Here is a 20,361-nt window from a genome sequence, read left to right as displayed (position 1 = left end):
TGTTCAAATGTGGGGGCTTCCAGAAATAGATTTGATGGCCTCTCATATAAACAAGAAACTTCCCAGGTATCTGTCCAGATCCAGGGATCCTCAAGCGGTAGCAGTGGATGCATTGTCACTTCCTTGGAAGTATCATCCTGCCTATATCTTTCCGCCTCTAGTTCTTCTTCCAAGAGTAATCTCCAAGATTCTGAAGGAATGCTTGTTTGTTCTGCTGGTAGCTCCAGAATGGGCTCACAGGTTTTGGTATGCGGATCTTGTCCGGATAGCCTCTTGCCAACCGTGGACTCTTCCGTTAAGACCAGACCTTCTGTCGCAAGGTCCTTTTTTCCATCAGGATCTCAAATCCTTAAATTTAAAGGTATGGAGATTGAACGCTTGATTCTTAGTCAAAGAGGTTTCTCTGACTCTGTGATTAATACTATGTTACAGGCTCGTAAATCTGTATCTAGGGAGATATATTATAGAGTCTGGAAGACTTATATTTCTTGGTGTCTTTCTCATCATTTTTCCTGGCATTCTTTTAGAATTCCGAGAATTTTACAGTTTCTTCAGGATAGTTTGGATAAAGGTTTGTCTGCAAGTTCCTTGAAAGGACAAATCTCTGCTCTTTCTGTTCTTTTTCACAGAATCTTCCTGATATTCATTGTTTTGTACAAGCTTTGGTTCGTATAAAACCTGTCATTAAGTCAATTTCTCCTCCTTGGAGTTTGAATTTGGTTCTGAGGGCTCTTCAAGCTCCTCCGTTTGAACCTATGCATTCATTGGACATTAAATTACTTTCTTGGAAAGTTTTGTTCCTTTTGGCCATCTCTTCTGCCAGAAGAGTTTCTGAATTATCTGCTCTTTCTTGTGAGTCTCCTTTTCTGATTTTTCACCAGGATAAGGCGGTGTTGCGAACTTCTTTTAAATTTTTACCTAAGGTTGTGAATTCCAACAACATTAGTAGAGAAATTGTGGTTCCTTCATTATGTCCTAATCCTAAGAATTCTAAGGAGAAATCATTGCATTCTTTGGATGTAGTTAGAGCTTTGAAATATTATGTTGAAGCTACTAAGTCTTTCCGAAAGACTTCTAGTCTATTTGTTATCTTTTTCGGTTCTAGGAAAGGTCAGAAGGCCTCTGCCATTTCTTTGGCATCTTGGTTGAAATCTTTAATTCATCATGCTTATGTCGAGTCGGGTAAAACTCCGCCTCAAAGGATTACAGCTCATTCTACTAGGTCAGTTTCTACTTCCTGGGCGTTTAGGAATGAAGCTTCGGTTGATCAGATTTGCAAAGCAGCAACTTGGTCTTCTTTGCATACTTTTACTAAATTCTACCATTTTGATGTGTTTTCTTCTTCTGAAGCTGTCTTTGGTAGAAAAGTACTTCAGGCAGCTGTTTCAGTTTGAATCTTCTGCTTATATTTTCAGTTTTTTTCTTTATAAGATTTAAACTTTATTTTTGGGTGTGGATTTTTTTCAACGGAATTGGCTGTCTTTATTTTATCCCTCCCTCTCTAGTGACTCTTGCGTGGAAGATCCACATCTTGGGTAGTCATTATCCCATACGTCACTAGCTCATGGACTCTTGCTAATTACATGAAAGAAAACATAATTTATGTAAGAACTTACCTGATAAATTCATTTCTTTCATATTAACAAGAGTCCATGAGGCCCACCCTTTTTTTGTGGTGGTTATGATTTTTTTGTATAAAGCACAATTATTCCAATTCCTTATATTTATGCTTCGCACTTTTTTCTTATCACCCCACTTCTTGGCTATTCGTTAAACTGATTTGTGGGTGTGGTGAGGGGTGTATTTATAGGCATTTTGAGGTTTGGGAAACTTTGCCCCTCCTGGTAGGAATGTATATCCCATACGTCACTAGCTCATGGACTCTTGCTAATATGAAAGAAATGAATTTATCAGGTAAGTTCTTACATAAATTATGTTTTTCTGTCCGTTTGGGACCAAGGCTATTTTTACATTTTTGCGGTGTTTGTGTTTAGCTGTAATTTTCATCTTACTCATTTACTGTACCCACACATATTATATACCGTTTTTCTCGCCATTAAATGGACTTTCTAAAGATACCATTATTTTCATCATATCTTATAATTTACTATAAAAAAAATAATAAATTACGAGGAAAAATTGAAAAAAACACACTTTTTCTAACTTTGACCCCCAAAATCTGTTACATATCTAAAACCACCAAAAAACACCCATGCTAAATAGTTTCTAAATTTTGTCCTGAGTTTAGAAATACCCAATGTTTACATGTTCTTTGCTTTTTTTTTGCAAGTTATAGGGCCATAAATACAAGTATTAGCGCTAGTTACATTAGAACACTAATATCTTTCAGGAATCCCTGAATATCCCTTGATATGTATATATTTTTTTTTAGTAGACATCCCAAAGTATTGATCTAGGCCAATTTTGGTATATTTCATACCACCATTTCACCGCCAAATGCGACCAAATACAAAAAATTGTTCACTTTTTCACAAATTTTTTCACAAACTTTCGATTTCTTACTGAAATTATTTACAAACAACTTGTGCAATTATGGCATAAATGGTTGTAAATTCTTCTCTGGGATCCCCTTTGTTCAGAAATAGCAGACATATATGGCTTTGGCATTGCTTTTTGGTAATTAGAAGGCCGCTAAATGCCACTGCGCACCACAAGTGTATTATGCCCAGCAGTTAAGGGGTTAACTAGGGAGCTTTTAGGGAGCTTGTAGGGTTAATTTTAGCTTTAGTGTAGTGTAGTAGACAACCCCAAGTATTGATCTAGGCACATTTTGGTATATTTCATGCCACCATTTCACCGCCAAATGCGATCAAATTAAAAAAAAACGTAAAATTTTTCACAATTTTAGGATTCTCACTGAAATCATTTACAAACAGCTTGTGCAATTATGGCACAAATGGTTGTAAATGCTTGTCTGGGATCCCCTTTGTTCAGAAATAGCAGACATATATGACTTTGGCGTTGCTTTCTGGTAATTAGAAGGCCGCTAAATCCTGCTGCGCCTCACACGTGTATTATGGCTAGCAGTGAAGGGGTTAATTAGGGAGTTTGTAGGGAGCTTGCAGGGTTAATTTTAGATTTAGTGTAGAGATCAGCCTCCCATCTGACACATCCCACCCCCTGATCCCTCCCAAACAGCTCCCTTCCCTCCCCCACTCCACAATTGTCCCCGCCATCTTAAGTACTGGCAGAAAGTCTGCCAGTACTAAAATAAAAGGGTTTTAAAAAAATATATATTTTTTAGCATATTTACATATGCTAATGTGTAGGATCCCCCCCTTAGCCCCCAACCTCCCTGATCCCCCCCCAAAACCGCTCTCTAACCCTCCCCTCTGCCTTATTGGGGGCCATCTTGGGTACTGCCAGTACCCAGTTTGCAATAAAAAGTGCTTTTTTTTGTTTTGCTTTTTTTTTCTGTAGTGTAGCTTCCCCCCCCCACACACAGACAAACCCCCACCACCTTGCTGATCGTTTTTGTTTTTTTACATTTTGACATTTTTTTTAAAAATTTTTATTTCAGCATTTTCTGTAGTGTAGCGGTTCCCACCCGCTCCCTCCACGTGCACGCGCCCGCCCCCACCCTCCCGTGCATTTTGTGATTGGATTATAGCTGTTGCATGATACAAGGGGCAGAGAAATGTCTTAAAGGGACATTTTTTGTAGCTTATATTATAATATATGTCTCTCTTTCACATCCAGAACCCTACATAGCGAAATAAACTGCTCGGAAGGAAAAACTTCAATTTCTACAATTTTTTCAGGGACCTCACAGTACTGACGTAACTTCTTAGATCATTTTGCTAGAGTGGAGAACTTTGAATCATCAGGTTCTTAGAGAGAACTGTTGAAAAATAACATTGTATTACTTATATCTGCTATCTCCACTGGGAGTGTAATTTATTCTGCTGGCTATGTTTACATAGCTTTTGCATAGTCCATACTTAATGAGACAGTCAAGTCAAAATTAAACGTTTATGATTTATATAGGGCATGCAATTTTAAACAACTTTCCAATTTACTTTTATCAGCAAATTTGCTTTGTTCTTTTGGTATTCTTTGTTGAAAGCTAAATCTAGGTAGGCTCAAATTGATTTCTAAGATGTTGAAGGCTGCCTCTTATCTTAACAGTTTTACACAGTTAGACACTGCTAGTTTCTGTGTGCTATATAAATAACATTGTGCTCACCCCCGTGGAGTTATTTATGAGTCAGCACGGATCAGCTAAAATGCATGTCTGTCAAAAGAACTGAGATAAGGGGGCAGTCTGCATAGACTTAGAAACAAGGTAATCACAGAGGTAAAAAGTGTATTCATTTTAAAGCATTGATCATGCAAAACTGGGGAATACGTAATAAAGGGATTATCTATATTTTTAAACAATAACAATTTTCAAGCAGACTGTCCCTTTAAAGGGGCAATAAAGTCAAAATTAAACTTTCATGATTCAGAGAATGCAATTATAAACAACTTTCCATTTTACTTCTGTTATCAAATTTGCTTAGTTCTTTTGGTAACCTTTGTTGAAAAGCATACCCAGGTAGGCTCAGGTGCAGCAACGCACTACTGGGAGCTAACTGCGGATTGGTGGCTGCACATATATGTTGCTTGTCATTGCCTCACTCAATGTGTTCAGCGAGCTCCCAGTAGTGCATTGTTATTTCTTTAACAAAATATACTAATACAATTAACTAAATCTGATAATAGTATAAAATTGTATGCTCTGTCTTAATCATGAAAGAAAAATTTAAATTTTCAGTATAGGTTGGAATACCGCAGGCAAAAACTACCATTTCAAATACAAAAATAAATGTAAATGAATGTTTTTTTAAACAATTGAATACAGGTAAAATGGATACTTTTGAATATGTTACAGTGGAGAAACAATTTGCAGTGCACTGTCCCTTCAATTATTTTCATGCGTTATCGTAAGTAAAATCAGTTCTATCGTAAAATTATTGTAGAAAGATTTTATACAAAACCTTTGGATTTAGGTTATAGATTTGGGTATACAAGCGCTCAGATTTTTATTTATATTTGACTGTATTCTGTAAATTTTTCTCTAAATAGGGTAAATAATTCAGCTGTTGTGTAAAGACAAGTTGACTTTGTATTAAAAGAAATAACCATACTCTAGTATGTCAATGCAAAAAAGAAACACAATGACCTTCTGACCTGCAAGAGCCATAGCCAATCTAAATTCATCCATGAGTATTTGAAGGACATCCTTTACTCCATCTTCTCCCTAATTAATCAAATAATAGATTAATGGATTAGTCTTGGTATTAGTTTATATTGTTTGACAGTTTTACACAGCATTTACCTGATATGCTAATCCCCAAAGAGCAGGTCTCCCTATAAATACTGCTTTAGCCCCAAGTGCCAAGGCTTTCAGGACATCGGTTCCTTTCCGTACTCCACCATCCAGGTATACTTCTGCTTGTCCATCTACAGCCTCAACTATTTCTTGCAACACATCAATCTGCCCAAAGAATATGTACATAAGATGGTTAAACTTAAAAACAAGAAACAGCTTTCAACAATCGCACAAAAAGTAAAGAAAACTGTTATGAAGGCATCTAACAGCTTGAACAGGCTTTGTTACTACTGTACGATCTATAGTGAAACATTTAGGGCTAGATTGTACATAGGAAAATATTAACGCTTTTATTTTTTTATTATTAAAGGGAAAGTTTCTGACATCTGTATGCAAACATTGAGACACCACACTCATAATTCTATGGGCAAAGTGATTATTGAAGTCACCAACAACATCAATTAGTTATAGCAGCTAGTTGTTAATTTAATTGTACTTTACTAAACAACTAATAAATTAAAGTTTTCAAATGAAATATGTGGAAAGGAAGTTTAATAAAGGAATAACTGCAAACTCATGGACAATCTGAAATTATAATTTTTACACAAAAACCTTTATAGATGCAGTTTCTGAGCCCAATTGGTGCAAGCTTGTGAGTGAAAGCCTGTGACACTAGCTGGACTCTCATGGGTGGCAGATCTGACCGGGAATATTGACAATCCCCGGTCTTATATACTGGATGTCGTAAACCGATCGCTAGTATATAAGCCTTAAGCTCACTTCCAAAAGTCCCCTAGCGGACTTAAAAAGTAACAGATAAGAAATGGGTAAGGAAGTGAGCGCTAAAAGCTAAAAATGGCTAAAAACTGTAACAATTTATTAAATAAAAATGGCGATTCAAGCATATAAAAATACAATTAAGCAATTAAACAATTACTAAAACCTACATGGATCCATGATATATTTAAAAGAGTATGATACACGTGCTATACCATAGGTGATAATGTACAAAGAATGCAAACACAGCGAGGATAAAAAACACAAATATGGGTAAATAACCAATCGTGTGATGTGTGTGGCAGTCACAAGTATAAAACTTGAGGTGAGTGAAAAATGTACAAAACTCACAAAAAACTCACAAAAATGCAAAAGTGTCCAAAATAAATAAAGTCCAAAGTGTCCAAATGTTAATGCCCTAACGCTGATATGTGGTAGTCAATCCACCTTCATTGTGTCGTGAAAAAGTGAAAAATATATAACATAAAAAATACAAAAATACAAATCGATATCCAAAGAGTTAATGCAAAATGTTAATGCAAAAAGTAAATCCTATAGATAGAGTAAAAATCAAAAACAAAAAAGGGAAATGGAGAAAAATAAATAAAAATCCAAAAAATCCAAAAAATGGAATATCCTGAACCTGCAATTAAACAAGAAAAACAATGGTGCAATAAAGTTTATACACTTTGCAAATGATAGAAATAAGCTCACCAGTATATCAACGCGTTTCTGCCTTTTCCAGGCCTTTTTCAAGACCATAGATCATAGCGCTCCCTTCCTTACCCATTTCCAATCCCCGGTCTTACACAATTGGTTGTGCAAGAGCTGGGGGTTTGCCTTCACAAGAATTTGCTTGTAAAATGTTAAATGCAGGCAGCAGGCAGGTGTGCCTGCAGAATGATTTTTTTTTTAATCTTTGTGAAGTTAAAGGTACATTAAACTACTTATTTTGCATGCAAATTGTAATTTCTCGCACATTCCCCAGAGCAGTGCTTTCCAAACTGTTTGTCGTGACACATTAGTGTGTCGGCAGCAGTGTGTAAGTGTGTCCCTGCTTTAGCACAAATGTTTTTGAATTTAAAAGTCTTTTTAAATTATTTTTTGGTTTCCGACTTTCCGCCTGCCTGCTACGCATATCACGTGGTTGACACGTGATTGATACCTAGTGGATCACAGATAATCTTAACCTATTGGCGCAGCTTAGCGGGAATTTAAACTATTCCAATTGGCGGTACATTTTCTTCTGACTGCATGTGTAGTCTCCTCAATTGGCTCATGATTGCACGTGTAGCCTGTGAGTGGGACAGCAGTGTGTTTGCAAATTGCAGCCAGTCGGACTCGCAGCGCTCTGAGGACAGCAGCTTAAAGGGACACTGTACCCAAATGTTTTCTTTTGTGATTCAGCTAGAGCATGACATTTTAAGCAACTTTCTAATTTACTCCTATTATCAAATGTTCTTCATTCTCTTGGTATCTTTATTTGAACTGCAAGAATGTAAGTTTAGATGCCGGCCCATTTTTGGTGAACAACATGGGTTGTCCTTGCTGATTGGTGGATAAATTCATCCACCAATAAAAAAGTGCTGTCCAGAGTACTGAAACAAACAAAAAACTTAGATGCATTCTTTTTCAAATAAAGATAGCAAGAGAACAAAGAAAAAATGCTTAAAATTGCATGCTCTATCTGAATCACAAAACAAAAAATTTGGGTTCAGTGTCCCTTTAAACACTGAGCTGAAGTCAGAAGTCAAAGTGTTTTTTTGTTCAGCTTGCTCCCAGTAATGCATTGCTGCTCCTGCTCTTGATATATGGATAGGAAGGGGAAGCTTAAAAATGCTTAATGATGAAATGCGAGTGTCTTTATCTAATATTCCACCAAATATTCATAAACTGTGTTCATCCCATCAACCTCATACATCCCATTAAAATAGTAAGTAGCTATTGGTGTTATTAAACTTATTTAGTTCTTGCACATACTTACATACTGTTACTTGTAAATACATTTCGTTATTATATAATTTATGTGTCCGTATCTCTTAAAACAAGTTAGTTTAACCTCCTGTTTGCTAGTACAATTACATCGCGAAATGATGTAGGTCTAAAAAGTGTGTCACCAACATGAAAAGTTTGGAAAGCTCTAGTCTAGAGAGGCCAAAAGGCAAAATACGTAATCTATGTTTTCAAAAAGGTGCAACTTGCCTAAACCTGGTATTTAGTTTGTAACGCTTGTACGTTACAGAATTTACTTTCTGGCACAAGCAGGCTTTTTTTTATGTGTTTAATGTCCATTTAAGGGGCAACTTATAATAAAAACAAGAACATACCAGTCTTTTATATCTAAAAATCTAAATACTGTTGTTTGCTGACCTAGAGGTTTGAACATTTCTAAAAATAATACCAAGTTTATTTGTGTTTCCTTTTTTCAGGTTTGCATTTTTGGGAACCTATAAAAAAAGCTAAGTAAACAAGGAAAAAAAAACAACAGTTAGTCACTACTTGTTTATGTAGTCAAGCTGCTGCCAAGTTTACAAATACCCATCCCTATCACCGAAGGCCACGCACATATTTTTGTGCTTTGTTTAAATAATTAATTGCTCCTTTTGTAGAACTTTAAGTTAATTTAGATTTTTGATATACCACAACTGTTTAAGAACATGTGGAATGACTTCAAAAAGGAAGATAATTGGTAAACATGCAATGCAGTGATCTAATAGTTATTTAATGCAAGCATAGATTATTTTTCTCAAGGAACATGTGATAAGTAAATATTTAAAAACCGGTATAAATATAGACTTGAAAAAGGCTTAATCATAGGAAGATTTATCATTTATTTAAAGAGAAAATGTTAGTATTTCAGGACCTGTAGATCTAATCATATTCCAGTTAGCAGGGATATACTTAACATTGCAGACGTTACATTAGATTGTTTCACCATTTTTATTTATTTTTTAAATAAAAATCAGAGTTGAAATAAAAATGAATAAAATGCTTGACAAATTGAAAATAATATAGATATCAGATAAAATACTTTGTATCTCTGGGGTCTATCTATCAAGCTCTGTATGGAGCTTGACGCCCCGTGTTTCTGGCGAGCCTGCAGGCTCACCAGAAGCAGCATTTATAAAGCAGCGGTCTAAAGACCGCTGCTCCATAACCCTGTCTGCATGCTCTGATGAGGGGGACAGAGATCGCCATAATTCAACCCGATCGAGTAAGATCGGGTTGATTGACACCCCCCTGCTGGCAGCCGCAAGTCTGCAGGGGGCGGCATTGCACCGCAATGCTGAATACGGAGAGCGTATTGCTCTCCGCATTCAGCGATGTCTGTCGGACCTGATCCTCACTGTCCGATCAGGTCCGACAGACATTTGATAAATAGGCCTCTATGTGTGTAGAGCATCACAAGTTTTTCTGTTACAAAATGAGGACACAGTAGAAAATGATTTTCAATCCAGTTGCTAGAATATAATACATGCTAGTAATGGGCGAAAGTGCTGAAAGTGTAATGTGTTTGGTAGAACGAATAGCCCTGTGGACATTTGTTTTGGACAGAATGAAAATCCATTAAAATTCAGTAATTGAATATTACTTTTGTTTTCAAATGTTCATAATTAAATTGAATATCTACATTTGAAATTTCGATTGTAACATTCAATTTAGCAAATACTATTCAGAAATTCAATATTTCATTTGGTAGGGAATTTATTAAATTGATACATAAGAGATACAAATATATCAATTCAAATGTTCCTCTTTCGAAAATTGCATAATTTGAATATAACATTTAAAGAGAGCATTAGAAATACTATTACATAAAAAAGAATGTTAGAATGTTATGCAAAGATTCGAATTACGAAACAAACAAATGTTTTTGCTTTCTTTTCCAAGTTAATCCACTCCACTGAATTAGCCACAGTTAAAATCAATCAAACCACTCCAATTGTAAACATTATAACAATAAAACATATTTTTGTACACAGGAATATTTTTTGTTGCAAAGCTAAAAGCACATAATACTAAAAAATGTGTAGCCTGAAAGTGTTAAAGGAACATGAAACCCCAACTTTTTCTTCATGATTCAGACAGAGAATGTGATTTTAGACAGCTTTCCTATTTACTTTAATTATCACATTTTCTTTGTCCTTTGTTGAAAAGCATGGAACATACTCAGGAGAGTGCACGTTTCTGGAGCACTATACTGCAGCAGTTTAGCAAGAATGTTATACATTTGCAAGAGCACTAGATTGCAGCAGTTTTTCCTGCCATGTAGTACTACAGATATGTGCACTCTACCTACCTCAATATCTCTTTACAAATAATACTATGAGAATGAAGAAAATTTGGTAAAAGAAATAAACTGGAAAGTTTTTTTAAAAAAAATGTATGCTGTTTCTAAATCACAAAAGAAACAAATTGTGTTCCTTGTTTCTTTAAAGGAATAGTCTAGTCAAAATTAAACTTTCATGATTCAGATAGAGCAGGCAATTTTAAGCAACTTTCTAATTTACTCGTATTATCAATAGTTCTTCATTCTCTTAGTATCTTTATTTGAATTTAAGCTTAGAAGCCGGCCCATTTTTGTTTCAGATCCTGGGTAGTACTTGCTGATTGGTGGCTACATTTAGAAACCAATCAGAAAATGCTACCCAGGTGTTGAACCACAAATGGGCCGGCTCCTATGCTTACAGTCTTGCTTTTTCAAATAAAGATAGCAAGAGAATGAAGAAAAATTGATAATAGTAGTAAATTAGAAAGTTGCTTAAAATTGCATGCTCTATCTGAATCATGAAAGTTTAATGTTGACTACACTATTCCTTTAAGGAAAAGTGGTTGAAATCTAAACTAATATAGCAGTATAAGTTGTGAGCTGAGCATAAGCAAGATAAACACAAATTATACTGCTCTAAAACACTACTGGTGGAGTGAGAAACTGTTCTGAAGGTTATTTATTAAATCAACATGCACTTTCAAAAAAGATCTTAATTTTTTTATTTTTTTATTACATTACACTAAGAAAATAATTGAATACAATGTCCCTTTACGGTAATAATTTTGCATATTTTACTTACATAATAGATAATAGCATAGCCCATATATATATATATATATATATATATATATATATATATGAAAAGAGGAAAAAGAATGCAGAGTCTTCAAGGTAGATGAAATGGAGTATTTATTAGGAGCAGGCTTATCGTCAGACACAGGTAAGCTCCTATCTTACGCGTTTCGCGCATGGGCATATATATATATAAGTTTCAAGCTATGTTATGGTGAGGAAAAAAAAAACATTGGGCAAGAAAAGAAGCAAATGCCCTCCTGGAATTTTGCTCCTGATATCTAATATAAGCACTTACTTGAGTCACTATTTTGATGCCAATGGGCCACCATTTTTAAAATGATGTGTAGAGCTCTCAGTGTTTTCTACTGGAGCATAGAACTCTGGGTAAACATATGCAAATATGCTTAACGATACTCACTGTAGCTGGCACACCATCCAATTGCCGTGCACCATGATTAGATACAAGGATACCACTCACTCCATGTTTCACAGCTTCTTTAGCATCATCAGCTGAAAAAAAAAGGGATTTAGTGTTTTACATACTATAAATCGATAAAGGGTTAAAAAACTTTAAATCTAAAAAACACGTTATTAAAGATATAAACATATATGTCATAATATAACATTACTTTATTCTAGAAACAAAGCCTCAAAATAATATCAAACAATTTTATGAGTGGTAACGACCACCCAGAAAAGTAGGAGTACTGTATATGTGAAATGACCTTACGTGCCCCATCCAAGAGCGCAGCGGTTGTGCCCATTTAACATTCACAGGACAGTCTTTAAGTCAATATAGTATGCACAATTTTTACATTGTACATAATACCCTAAACCTCCATGTGTTAATACCGCTCACATGCACAGATATTCCTGCACCCAGGGGTTCTGGATAAAGACGTGCATCATTAGAGGGGATAAATTATGCGCATGGGTTGGGCTGATAATGTGCATGTGGGCCGCCATAATGTTTCTATCTAGTTAGAACTCCATTCCAGGACTGGCATAATGAGGGATTATGGGTGTTTGGTGGATTACTACATTTTAAACAGAAATAACTGGAAATCAGGGGAAAAAAAAGATTTAAAAGGTACCTATTACAAATATTTTTAGGGGGAGAGAGGGGGGAGAGAGAGGGGGGAGAGAGGGAAAGAGAGAGAGAGGGGGGAAAGAGAAAGAGAGGGGGGAGAGAGGGGAGAGAGAGGGGAGAGAGGGGGGAGAAAGGGGGAAAGAGAGAGAGAGAGAGGGGGAGAGAGAGTGGAGAGAGCGAGAGAGAGGGGAGAGAGCGAGCGAGAGAGAGGGGAGAGAGCGAGAGAGAGGGAGAGAGAGGGAGAGAGAGAGAGGGGAGAGAGAGAGCGAGAGAGAGAGGGGAGAGAGAGAGCGAGGAGAAAGGAGAGAGCGAGGAGAGAGAGAGGAGAGAGGAGAAAGGAGAGCGAGGAGAAAGAGAGGAGAGAAGAAAGAGAGGATAAGTTTTAAAAGAGAAAATATATTTTTTTGAGTTTCTTATTCCTTTAAATTTTATTTTTTCCTTATTTTGGAAGGATTCATCAAAAGACACTACTTTTTTATTTTATGTGCATCTGTAGATCATTTCTGTCTGATTTTACAGACTGGCCTGCAAGCATTTTAATGATTACTTAAGTTATTAGTTTACTGTAATATTGAACACAATATTAACATTGTTTTGTAGCTTCAATTATAATAACATCTTTTTTAATAGTTTTATAGATTTTGCTTGCAAACATTTTTATTAGGTATGAAAATAGTTAATTATTGTTTGGTCAATTAAATTCAGCCTAACAAAATATGTTTTTAATGTAGAGTTAATAGCTTCCTGTTAGACATGTAAATATATACTTTATCATAATTAACAAATACCCTCTGTTATATAATTAGACATTAGCAAAAAAAAAATGAAAATATGACTGCAGTTATGAGTTTAACATAATTACATAATAATTTACAAATAAGTTTGATTGATTACGTCTCTAGAACAGTCTATGATAGTATTAAAAAAAAATCCCCTGTTTTCCAACTTGTTAGAAAATTCGCTTTTTTCAGAAATCTCATAAGTATTTTGTTACACGAACATTTTTTTAGATTATGCATTAAGATTACTTTTTGTGTCGCATTTTTAAAATGTATTTTAAAAAAAAACGAATGTATTTTTTTATTTTATTTTTACAAATCCTACCCTGAATAAAACTACTTGAGAAACATGTCACTGTGTACCAATAGATATGTGCATTAGTGAGTGAGCAATTAAAGGGGCAGCAAAATCAAAATTAAACTTTAATCCCTTTGGGAGAAAAGCTTGCCCAAAATACAGGATTTTTAGCATTTTTGCTATTTCTCCATTTAAAAAGAAATAGAGCCTTGTTTTTTAATTTACCTGTTAAAACTATATATATATATATATATATATATATATATATATATATATATATATATATATATATTTAAGTAGACAACCCAAGATATTGATCTAGGCCCTATATTTCATGACACAATTTAACTGCCAAATGCTTTTCCATTGCTTTTAGGTAATTAGAAGGCTGCTAATTGCAGCTGTGCACCACACTTCTATTATTCCCAGTAGTGAATGGGTTAATTAGGTAGTTTGTAAGGTTAAAGGGCCACTGTAAGTAAATATTTTCTATGCCTGTTACTAACTAACTACCCCAAATACACTTTTTATCAATAGCATTTCATTAACATATCTATCTTGTCTGCAAATTTAATTGTTTTCCAAACCCACTCTGTGGGTATCCTTTGCTCTGTACCAATCCCTTTACAATACCTAGGTTTCAAAATGGCGCTTTAAACACAAAGTTATTGGTTTAAGTATTTTGAACATGCAGTGCTGAAAATAGTGGGCAGGATAACGTGACATCATCGGCGAAAAAAAGATATAACTTTTAGAACGTTATGAAACTTCGTTTTGGAAAAAATATAGGTCAGTAGGTTTTAATTAATGTTTATTAACTTTAATATGTTAGTTGTTTAGCTTAAAAATTATAACAGAAAGTAATCCTTTAATGTTAACTTTAGTGTAGAGATTACCCCCACACCTGACACTTCCCACCCCCTGTTCCCTACCTGATCCCTCCCAAACAGCTCTCTTCCTTCCCTAACCCCCCACTGGTCACCCCATTTTAGGAACTGGTAGACAGTCTGCCAGCATGAGCATTTAAGGCATTTTTTTTTTAAAATTAAATATTTTTATGTCAGCTGCAGTGTGGGATCCCCCTTACCCTCCAACCTCTCTGATCCCTCCCAAAAAGCTCTCTAACCCTCCCCCCTCTAACTCTAGTCCGCCATCTTAGCTACTGGTAGCTGTCTCCCAGTACTTATAAAATGCTATTTTTTCCATTTTTTTTTTCATTTTGATTTCTTGATTGTCTGTAGTGTAATGGTCACCCCACATACCAACCTCTCACGTTCATTAGTTTTGGGCCCCCCACATCCCCACCCCACCTGTTTTCTGTAGTGTGTTTTCCATCCCTCTCCCTTTTATTCATTTTTTTCTATTGAAGGGCCTTCAAACTTCCGCCGCCCACCTCCTCCCTGCCCCCCTCCACTGCTGTGCCACTCACCCGCCTCCCGGAATCCCTCCTGCACCTCCCCAGCAGAAGATCATTACAGACAGTGACACACAGTGTCACTGTCTTTAACGATATGGCATCTGCCCTCACCGATCACGCTCCGGTTCCATATGCAGGCAGATACCTGGAACTTCAGGAACTCCAGCCAAGACTGCTGGAGCTTCCTAAAGCACAGAGACGTATATATATATATACATATATATATATATATATATATATATATATATATGTATATATATATATATATATATATATATATATATGTTGTGCGGTCTGTTAAAATGGTTTCATTCTCTTGCACTTTATTTCATTCTCTTGCTCTTTGCTGAAGAGTAAACTTAGGAGCAGCAATGCACTACTGAGACACCCAGCATATGTACAGCCACTAATCAGCAGCTAGCTCACAGTAGTGCAGTTTACCAAGGTGTACTCTCAACAAAGGATGCCAAGCAAACAAAGAAATTTGATAATAGGGGTAAATTGGAAAGTTGTTTATAATTGCATGCTTTATCTTTAATCATGAAAGTGTAATGTTGACCCTTTAAGCTATCGGGACAGATTAGACTGAAACCTACATTTTATGTATGGAAAATTCAGCACTAAAATTATACAGAAAGTAAACAAATAGAGGCCCATTTACCAATGGAGCTTGAGGGCCCGTGTTTCTGGCGAGTCTTCAGAGGGGACTGCTTCATTCAGAAGTAAAAATAAAATGTGGCCACCTTTAATTCTATGGACAAACTTCTGTTACAAGAATTCTAAATGTCACATTTTTTTCAAGGCTGCACCAGAAATTATTTGATTAAAGAGCCAGATCAGTCCAGCTAAACCTCCTTTTTCCACAGGAATCTAGATTCTACAAACCAACAGGATCATGTTCCTCATCTAGCCATACCTGAGCATACCAATGTAGGTTACCAAATATTTCCACAAAATATTTTCCTTGCAAGCATTTCAGGCAGAATTGTAACCATTTTCATATGAAGCTCTTTTACTGCAGATATGAGGGTTGTGCAGACTCTGCAGTGTTTCCAGTTTAAATGGATCACCAGATAGCACCCAGCAGTAACAAAATTGCATGCTCATTCTGACTCATGAAAGTTTAATTTTGACTCAGATGATCAACTTGTTGCCTTTTCCCACATCTATACAGAACAAAGTAAATTAGAAAGTATTCAAGGGTACTCTAAACCCATTTCTTGGTAGCTTCCTCAGCAACATTTTCTGGACAGAAGAAAAATTGCAAATTCAGACAAACCTGAAATATCTGGGTGTCCTTCCTTCCCTTTCTAAATGTACCAAGACCTTTTTATTTTAGATATTCTACCCTAACCTTCCTCAGGATCCCCCTCTGATTCCTTCATCACAACAATCTATATTTTTCACACAGTAGCTTTTAACCTTTTAACCACCTATGTTGTCTCACCCTCTGGTTTTCTATTTTACAAAACATAGGTATGTTAAAACTATAAAAATATAATTCTCCTGTCTTGTAACAAAATAAAGATATCACCAGCTTATCAACTTATTCTATTGTCATTGTTTTGCTTTTCTTATTTGGTCATAGTTTACACAATCAGATTATTGTACGTTATTTGCAACTATCAAAATTTAATAAAGATTATTCAAAATACTCATCTCCTATATTTAATAAAATTAAAAATATAAAACATCTTTATTATAGAAAACTAAAATACTGCATTAAATGATTCTAGGACATATTAACTGATGCATTGTGTGTTCTAAGCTTAATTTGTGTCACAGCACCACAAGGGGGCTTTGGTCTCTACAGGAAGGCAAAGGAGGAGCTTTCCTTTTAAGTGGTTGCTAGGAGAATTGTGCTCTAGCTCTAGGCAGCTTCTTGCCCATGCTCAGTAGATGTATTTTGCTGCAAAAAACATGTGACAACAGAACTTAAGTACTATAGTGGTAGCTCCCTTAATTTGCTACAGGCAGTGGCTAACCTGAGAACTGAGAAAAGTGCTCATTTTGCAAGAAAACAAGTTCTGTTTCCTTTCATGTTTCTTTTCTTTTTTTTTATTGTATTTTTTACCAAAGAAACACTTTTCCTATGCCTTTAAAGATGTCTTCTGAAACTTCAGATTAACTCTTTTACTATTTTCATGTGCGGCGATTCGGCTAGTTGATGTCACAAGCACTAAGAGCAGGAGTGGTGTTACTGCTCAGTGCAGAAGTGATTAACATAAACAGATCATTCTGTCTAAGAAAACTCATACAATGATTAGATGTTTAGATGGACACATAAAAACTTATTTCGCAGAAAAGAACCATAGACCTAACAAGTCTTGAGGCATTTCCTATAAGTCAACACTTATTAGTAGGAAATCTATATGCTTTCCCAGGCTAATGGAAGTTTACTCCATGAGTACCCATTCGATGAAGAATTGCTTCCATAAATGACTCCTGGAACTGCTATGATTTATCTTCATAAGCCCTTGTTCTAGTGTTGCTCTTTTTATGAAAAATACTTACAGCCTCTGCTTTATTAAGCACCTTAACATACTTAGAAGTTTCTATCACATCACCTCTTTCCCTTCTCTCCCTTCAGGCTATACATACTCCTACTACAAACATTTATCCACATTTCTTGAGAAAAGAAGACCACATTTGTCTCATTCAGAATTACCAGAAGTGTTTTTTTTTTGCCATTGTTTTCATTGGATTATATTAGCTATTGAATGCATACACAAGCCTTAAAATATAATAGCTTTAACAATGCAAGGTGACTAAATATTGTAGCTCTCCATCAAAATCAAGATATGATGAACATCACAACTGAAGATTTATTTAAAAAAAATACTGTATAAAGAAGGCATTTACAAATGCTATCAGTCTATTTCCATGTCTTTTATCGCAAGCATTGCCATAAATTAATAAAGTATAACATTAGAACTTTACAAACCTCTTAAAATTCCTTTTGCCACGATTGGTAGTGAGGTTAGTCCTTTGAGCCACTCAATGTCATCCCAACTGATAGAAGAATCAATAGCTTGAGCTACATAAACAGCCAGGCCACTATTTTCACCATATCCTTTCTTTGATGAAAAAGCCAAGTCTTCAGTTTCAAAATTTTTCATCCTTGAATTAATATAAAATTAATAAAATATTAAATTATATTTATATAATATGCAGAAAAGAATAGGCACATTAAAAGTAAAAAATAATAATTGTGAATTAAATATTAATATTTATGTCAAATTATGGAGATGGACTTTCAAAATATATACTTTACATAAATGTTTTTGTCTTGGTTTATCAGTTATGGAAATGTTGCATGGTTCTGTATAAAAAATAATGTTACAGTGCGTATACAAATAATCTGCAGATGTGATGTAAGATTACCTTAGAAAATACATATTTATTATTTTAACAAATTATGATATTTAACTTAACCTGTAAATACTTTTTACCTACCTGTATATGAAAAATATGTGTTTTTGTTAAGGAAGAATTTATTACACTAAAATGTTTAATTACATTTACCTTGACTAATCAGTATGCATTTTCACTTAAAGGGGCAAGGTTTCCTGCCATGTATATGAAAGAACAGCAGTTTAACTTGTCACAAATATTTTTTTCATGAAAATGGTTAAATAAAAGTTGCTTACATTTGTGAAATTAACAGAAATGCATGATTTTGTACCACTGAGTTCTGAGACCCCTGGGATAGTCCAGGAATTAAAAATCTTTCAACAATGCTTTTATATAATTTTAAGAAATTATTTAATTGTCCTAAATTCACTTACATTTTATTATAGTCACAAGGTCCCTAATCCGCCCGCTTTCATTATCAATAGCTTGGACCTTATATTGAAGTGTCGGGTATCATTGTACTTGTTTGCTGGCACAATCAAACACTGCATGCTGTGAATGTGCATGTCGTAGAGCAGGGCTTAGGAGGCAGCACTCTAGTACTATATAGACAAACCAAACTGCCTTAGCTGGGTGTCATGTGACATAAGCACACCCGACTGAGCATGCTCATACAACATAAAAACACTGAAACTTATTTAGGTAGCAGTGCTTTTAGCCCTTTATCTCTGCCAATGCAAACAAAGTTAAAACTAGTGTGCTATCATTGCATTTAATCCTATCTTCTCCTAGTTCCATTCCAATGCATTCAAAATTATCTGTTGCTGTCCCATCTCTCATACTACAGTTAATTCTGATCTGATCAGTGTTATTACCCAATCAGAATAGCAACTATTAAAATAATTTTAAAATCACATTTCAGTCTGCCTGTCAGTCAGCAATCCTGATTGGTTATCCTGTGGGCAAGGTCATGGTTAGGGATAATTGCTCTGGGATAATTTCACGATTAGCATTTATTATTCTAGGACAAAGGGTAATAAGATTGTGGTTAGGGTTAACTGCAACTTGGAATCCAAGAAAATGTAAGATAGAGTCAATTGTTGTAGAGCTGCTGCAGTGTTGTGCAGTTCAAGTTGTATCGTTCATTGGCTGCTATTGAGAGCAAAGGTTTCGGTAAACCTATGGATTCAAAGAGACCTTTGACATTTGAAGAGGGTATATATATATATATATATATATATATATATATATATATATATATATATATATGTATATACACACACAAAAATAAGCAAAGGGCCAGCACTCACGGTTTCCAAACATCCACCCAGGGTGCTTCCAAGTATAGGTAGTGGAGAAAAGAATGTACTCACCAGGATTTTCAAATCGTTACCCTTATTTCTTGTAACATTTCAGGGTGTTACCCCCTTCGTCAGACACCAACAAAAAAGTGTTGGTGTCTGACGAAGGGGGTAACACCCAGAAAAGTTACAAGAAATAAAGGTAACAATTTGAAAATCCTGGCGAGTGCATCCTTTTTTTCCACTATCTACAGAATATGTATATATATTTATATAATAGTAGGAGTAGGTGCACTCTCACAAACTAAGTTCAAATGCCAGGGTGCTGAATAGGATAAGCATAAGTACATAAAAGACAGCACTCACTGGGCTTGAAAAAAGGTGCAGCAAGTGCCTTTTATTCAGTGACGTTACTGGGTTTGATGAAGGGGTGTATTCCCCAAAATAGGAATCAAATTGAAACAGCTGCCTGAAGAACTTTTCTACTAAAACTGCTTCCGAAGAAGCAAATACATCAAAATGGTAGAATTTAGTAAATGTATGCAAAGAAGACCAAGTTGCTGCTTTGCAAATCTGATCAACTGAAGCTTCATTCGTAAAAGCACACGACAAGGAGACTGATCTAGTAGAATGAGCTGTAATTCTCTGAGGCGGGGCCTGACCCGACTCTAAATAAGCCGGATGAATCAAAATCTTTAACAAAGATGCCAAGGAAATGGCAGAAGCCTTCTGACCTTTTCTAGAACCAGAAAATATATCAAAAACACTAGAAGTCTTCCTGAAATCTTTAGTAGCTTCAACATAATATTTCAAAGCTCTTACCACATCCAAAGAATGCAAGGATTTCTCCAAAGAATTCTTAGGATTAGGACAGAAAGAAGGGACAACAATTTTTCTATTAGTGTTGTTAGAATTCACAACCTTAGGTAAGAATTTAAATGA

General features: G+C 35.3%; 1 protein-coding gene across 2 annotated transcripts in view; it reads right to left on the bottom strand.

The window, feature by feature from the left end:
• Window positions 1–20,361, bottom strand: part of HAO1 (hydroxyacid oxidase 1) — a 35,612-nt gene that overhangs the window by 5,492 nt on the left and 9,759 nt on the right. Inside the window, exons 4-7 of one of the 2 annotated variants that reach the window (XM_053709334.1) lie at window positions 17,709–17,884; window positions 11,599–11,690; window positions 5,342–5,500; window positions 5,186–5,263 (exon numbers count right to left, since the gene is read on the bottom strand). In XM_053709334.1, the coding sequence (XP_053565309.1) occupies window positions 5,186–5,263; window positions 5,342–5,500; window positions 11,599–11,690; window positions 17,709–17,884 (505 nt within the window). The remainder of the gene's footprint in view (window positions 1–5,185; window positions 5,264–5,341; window positions 5,501–11,598; window positions 11,691–17,708; window positions 17,885–20,361) is intronic. The other variant, XM_053709333.1, reaches the window with a different exon arrangement.

The sequence above is a fragment of the Bombina bombina genome, chromosome 4 (assembly GCF_027579735.1).
Source record: "Bombina bombina isolate aBomBom1 chromosome 4, aBomBom1.pri, whole genome shotgun sequence".
Lineage (NCBI taxonomy): Eukaryota > Metazoa > Chordata > Amphibia > Anura > Bombinatoridae > Bombina > Bombina bombina.
Note: the sequence above shows the minus strand (reverse complement) of the source record. Positions and strands in the feature narration are given on the sequence as shown.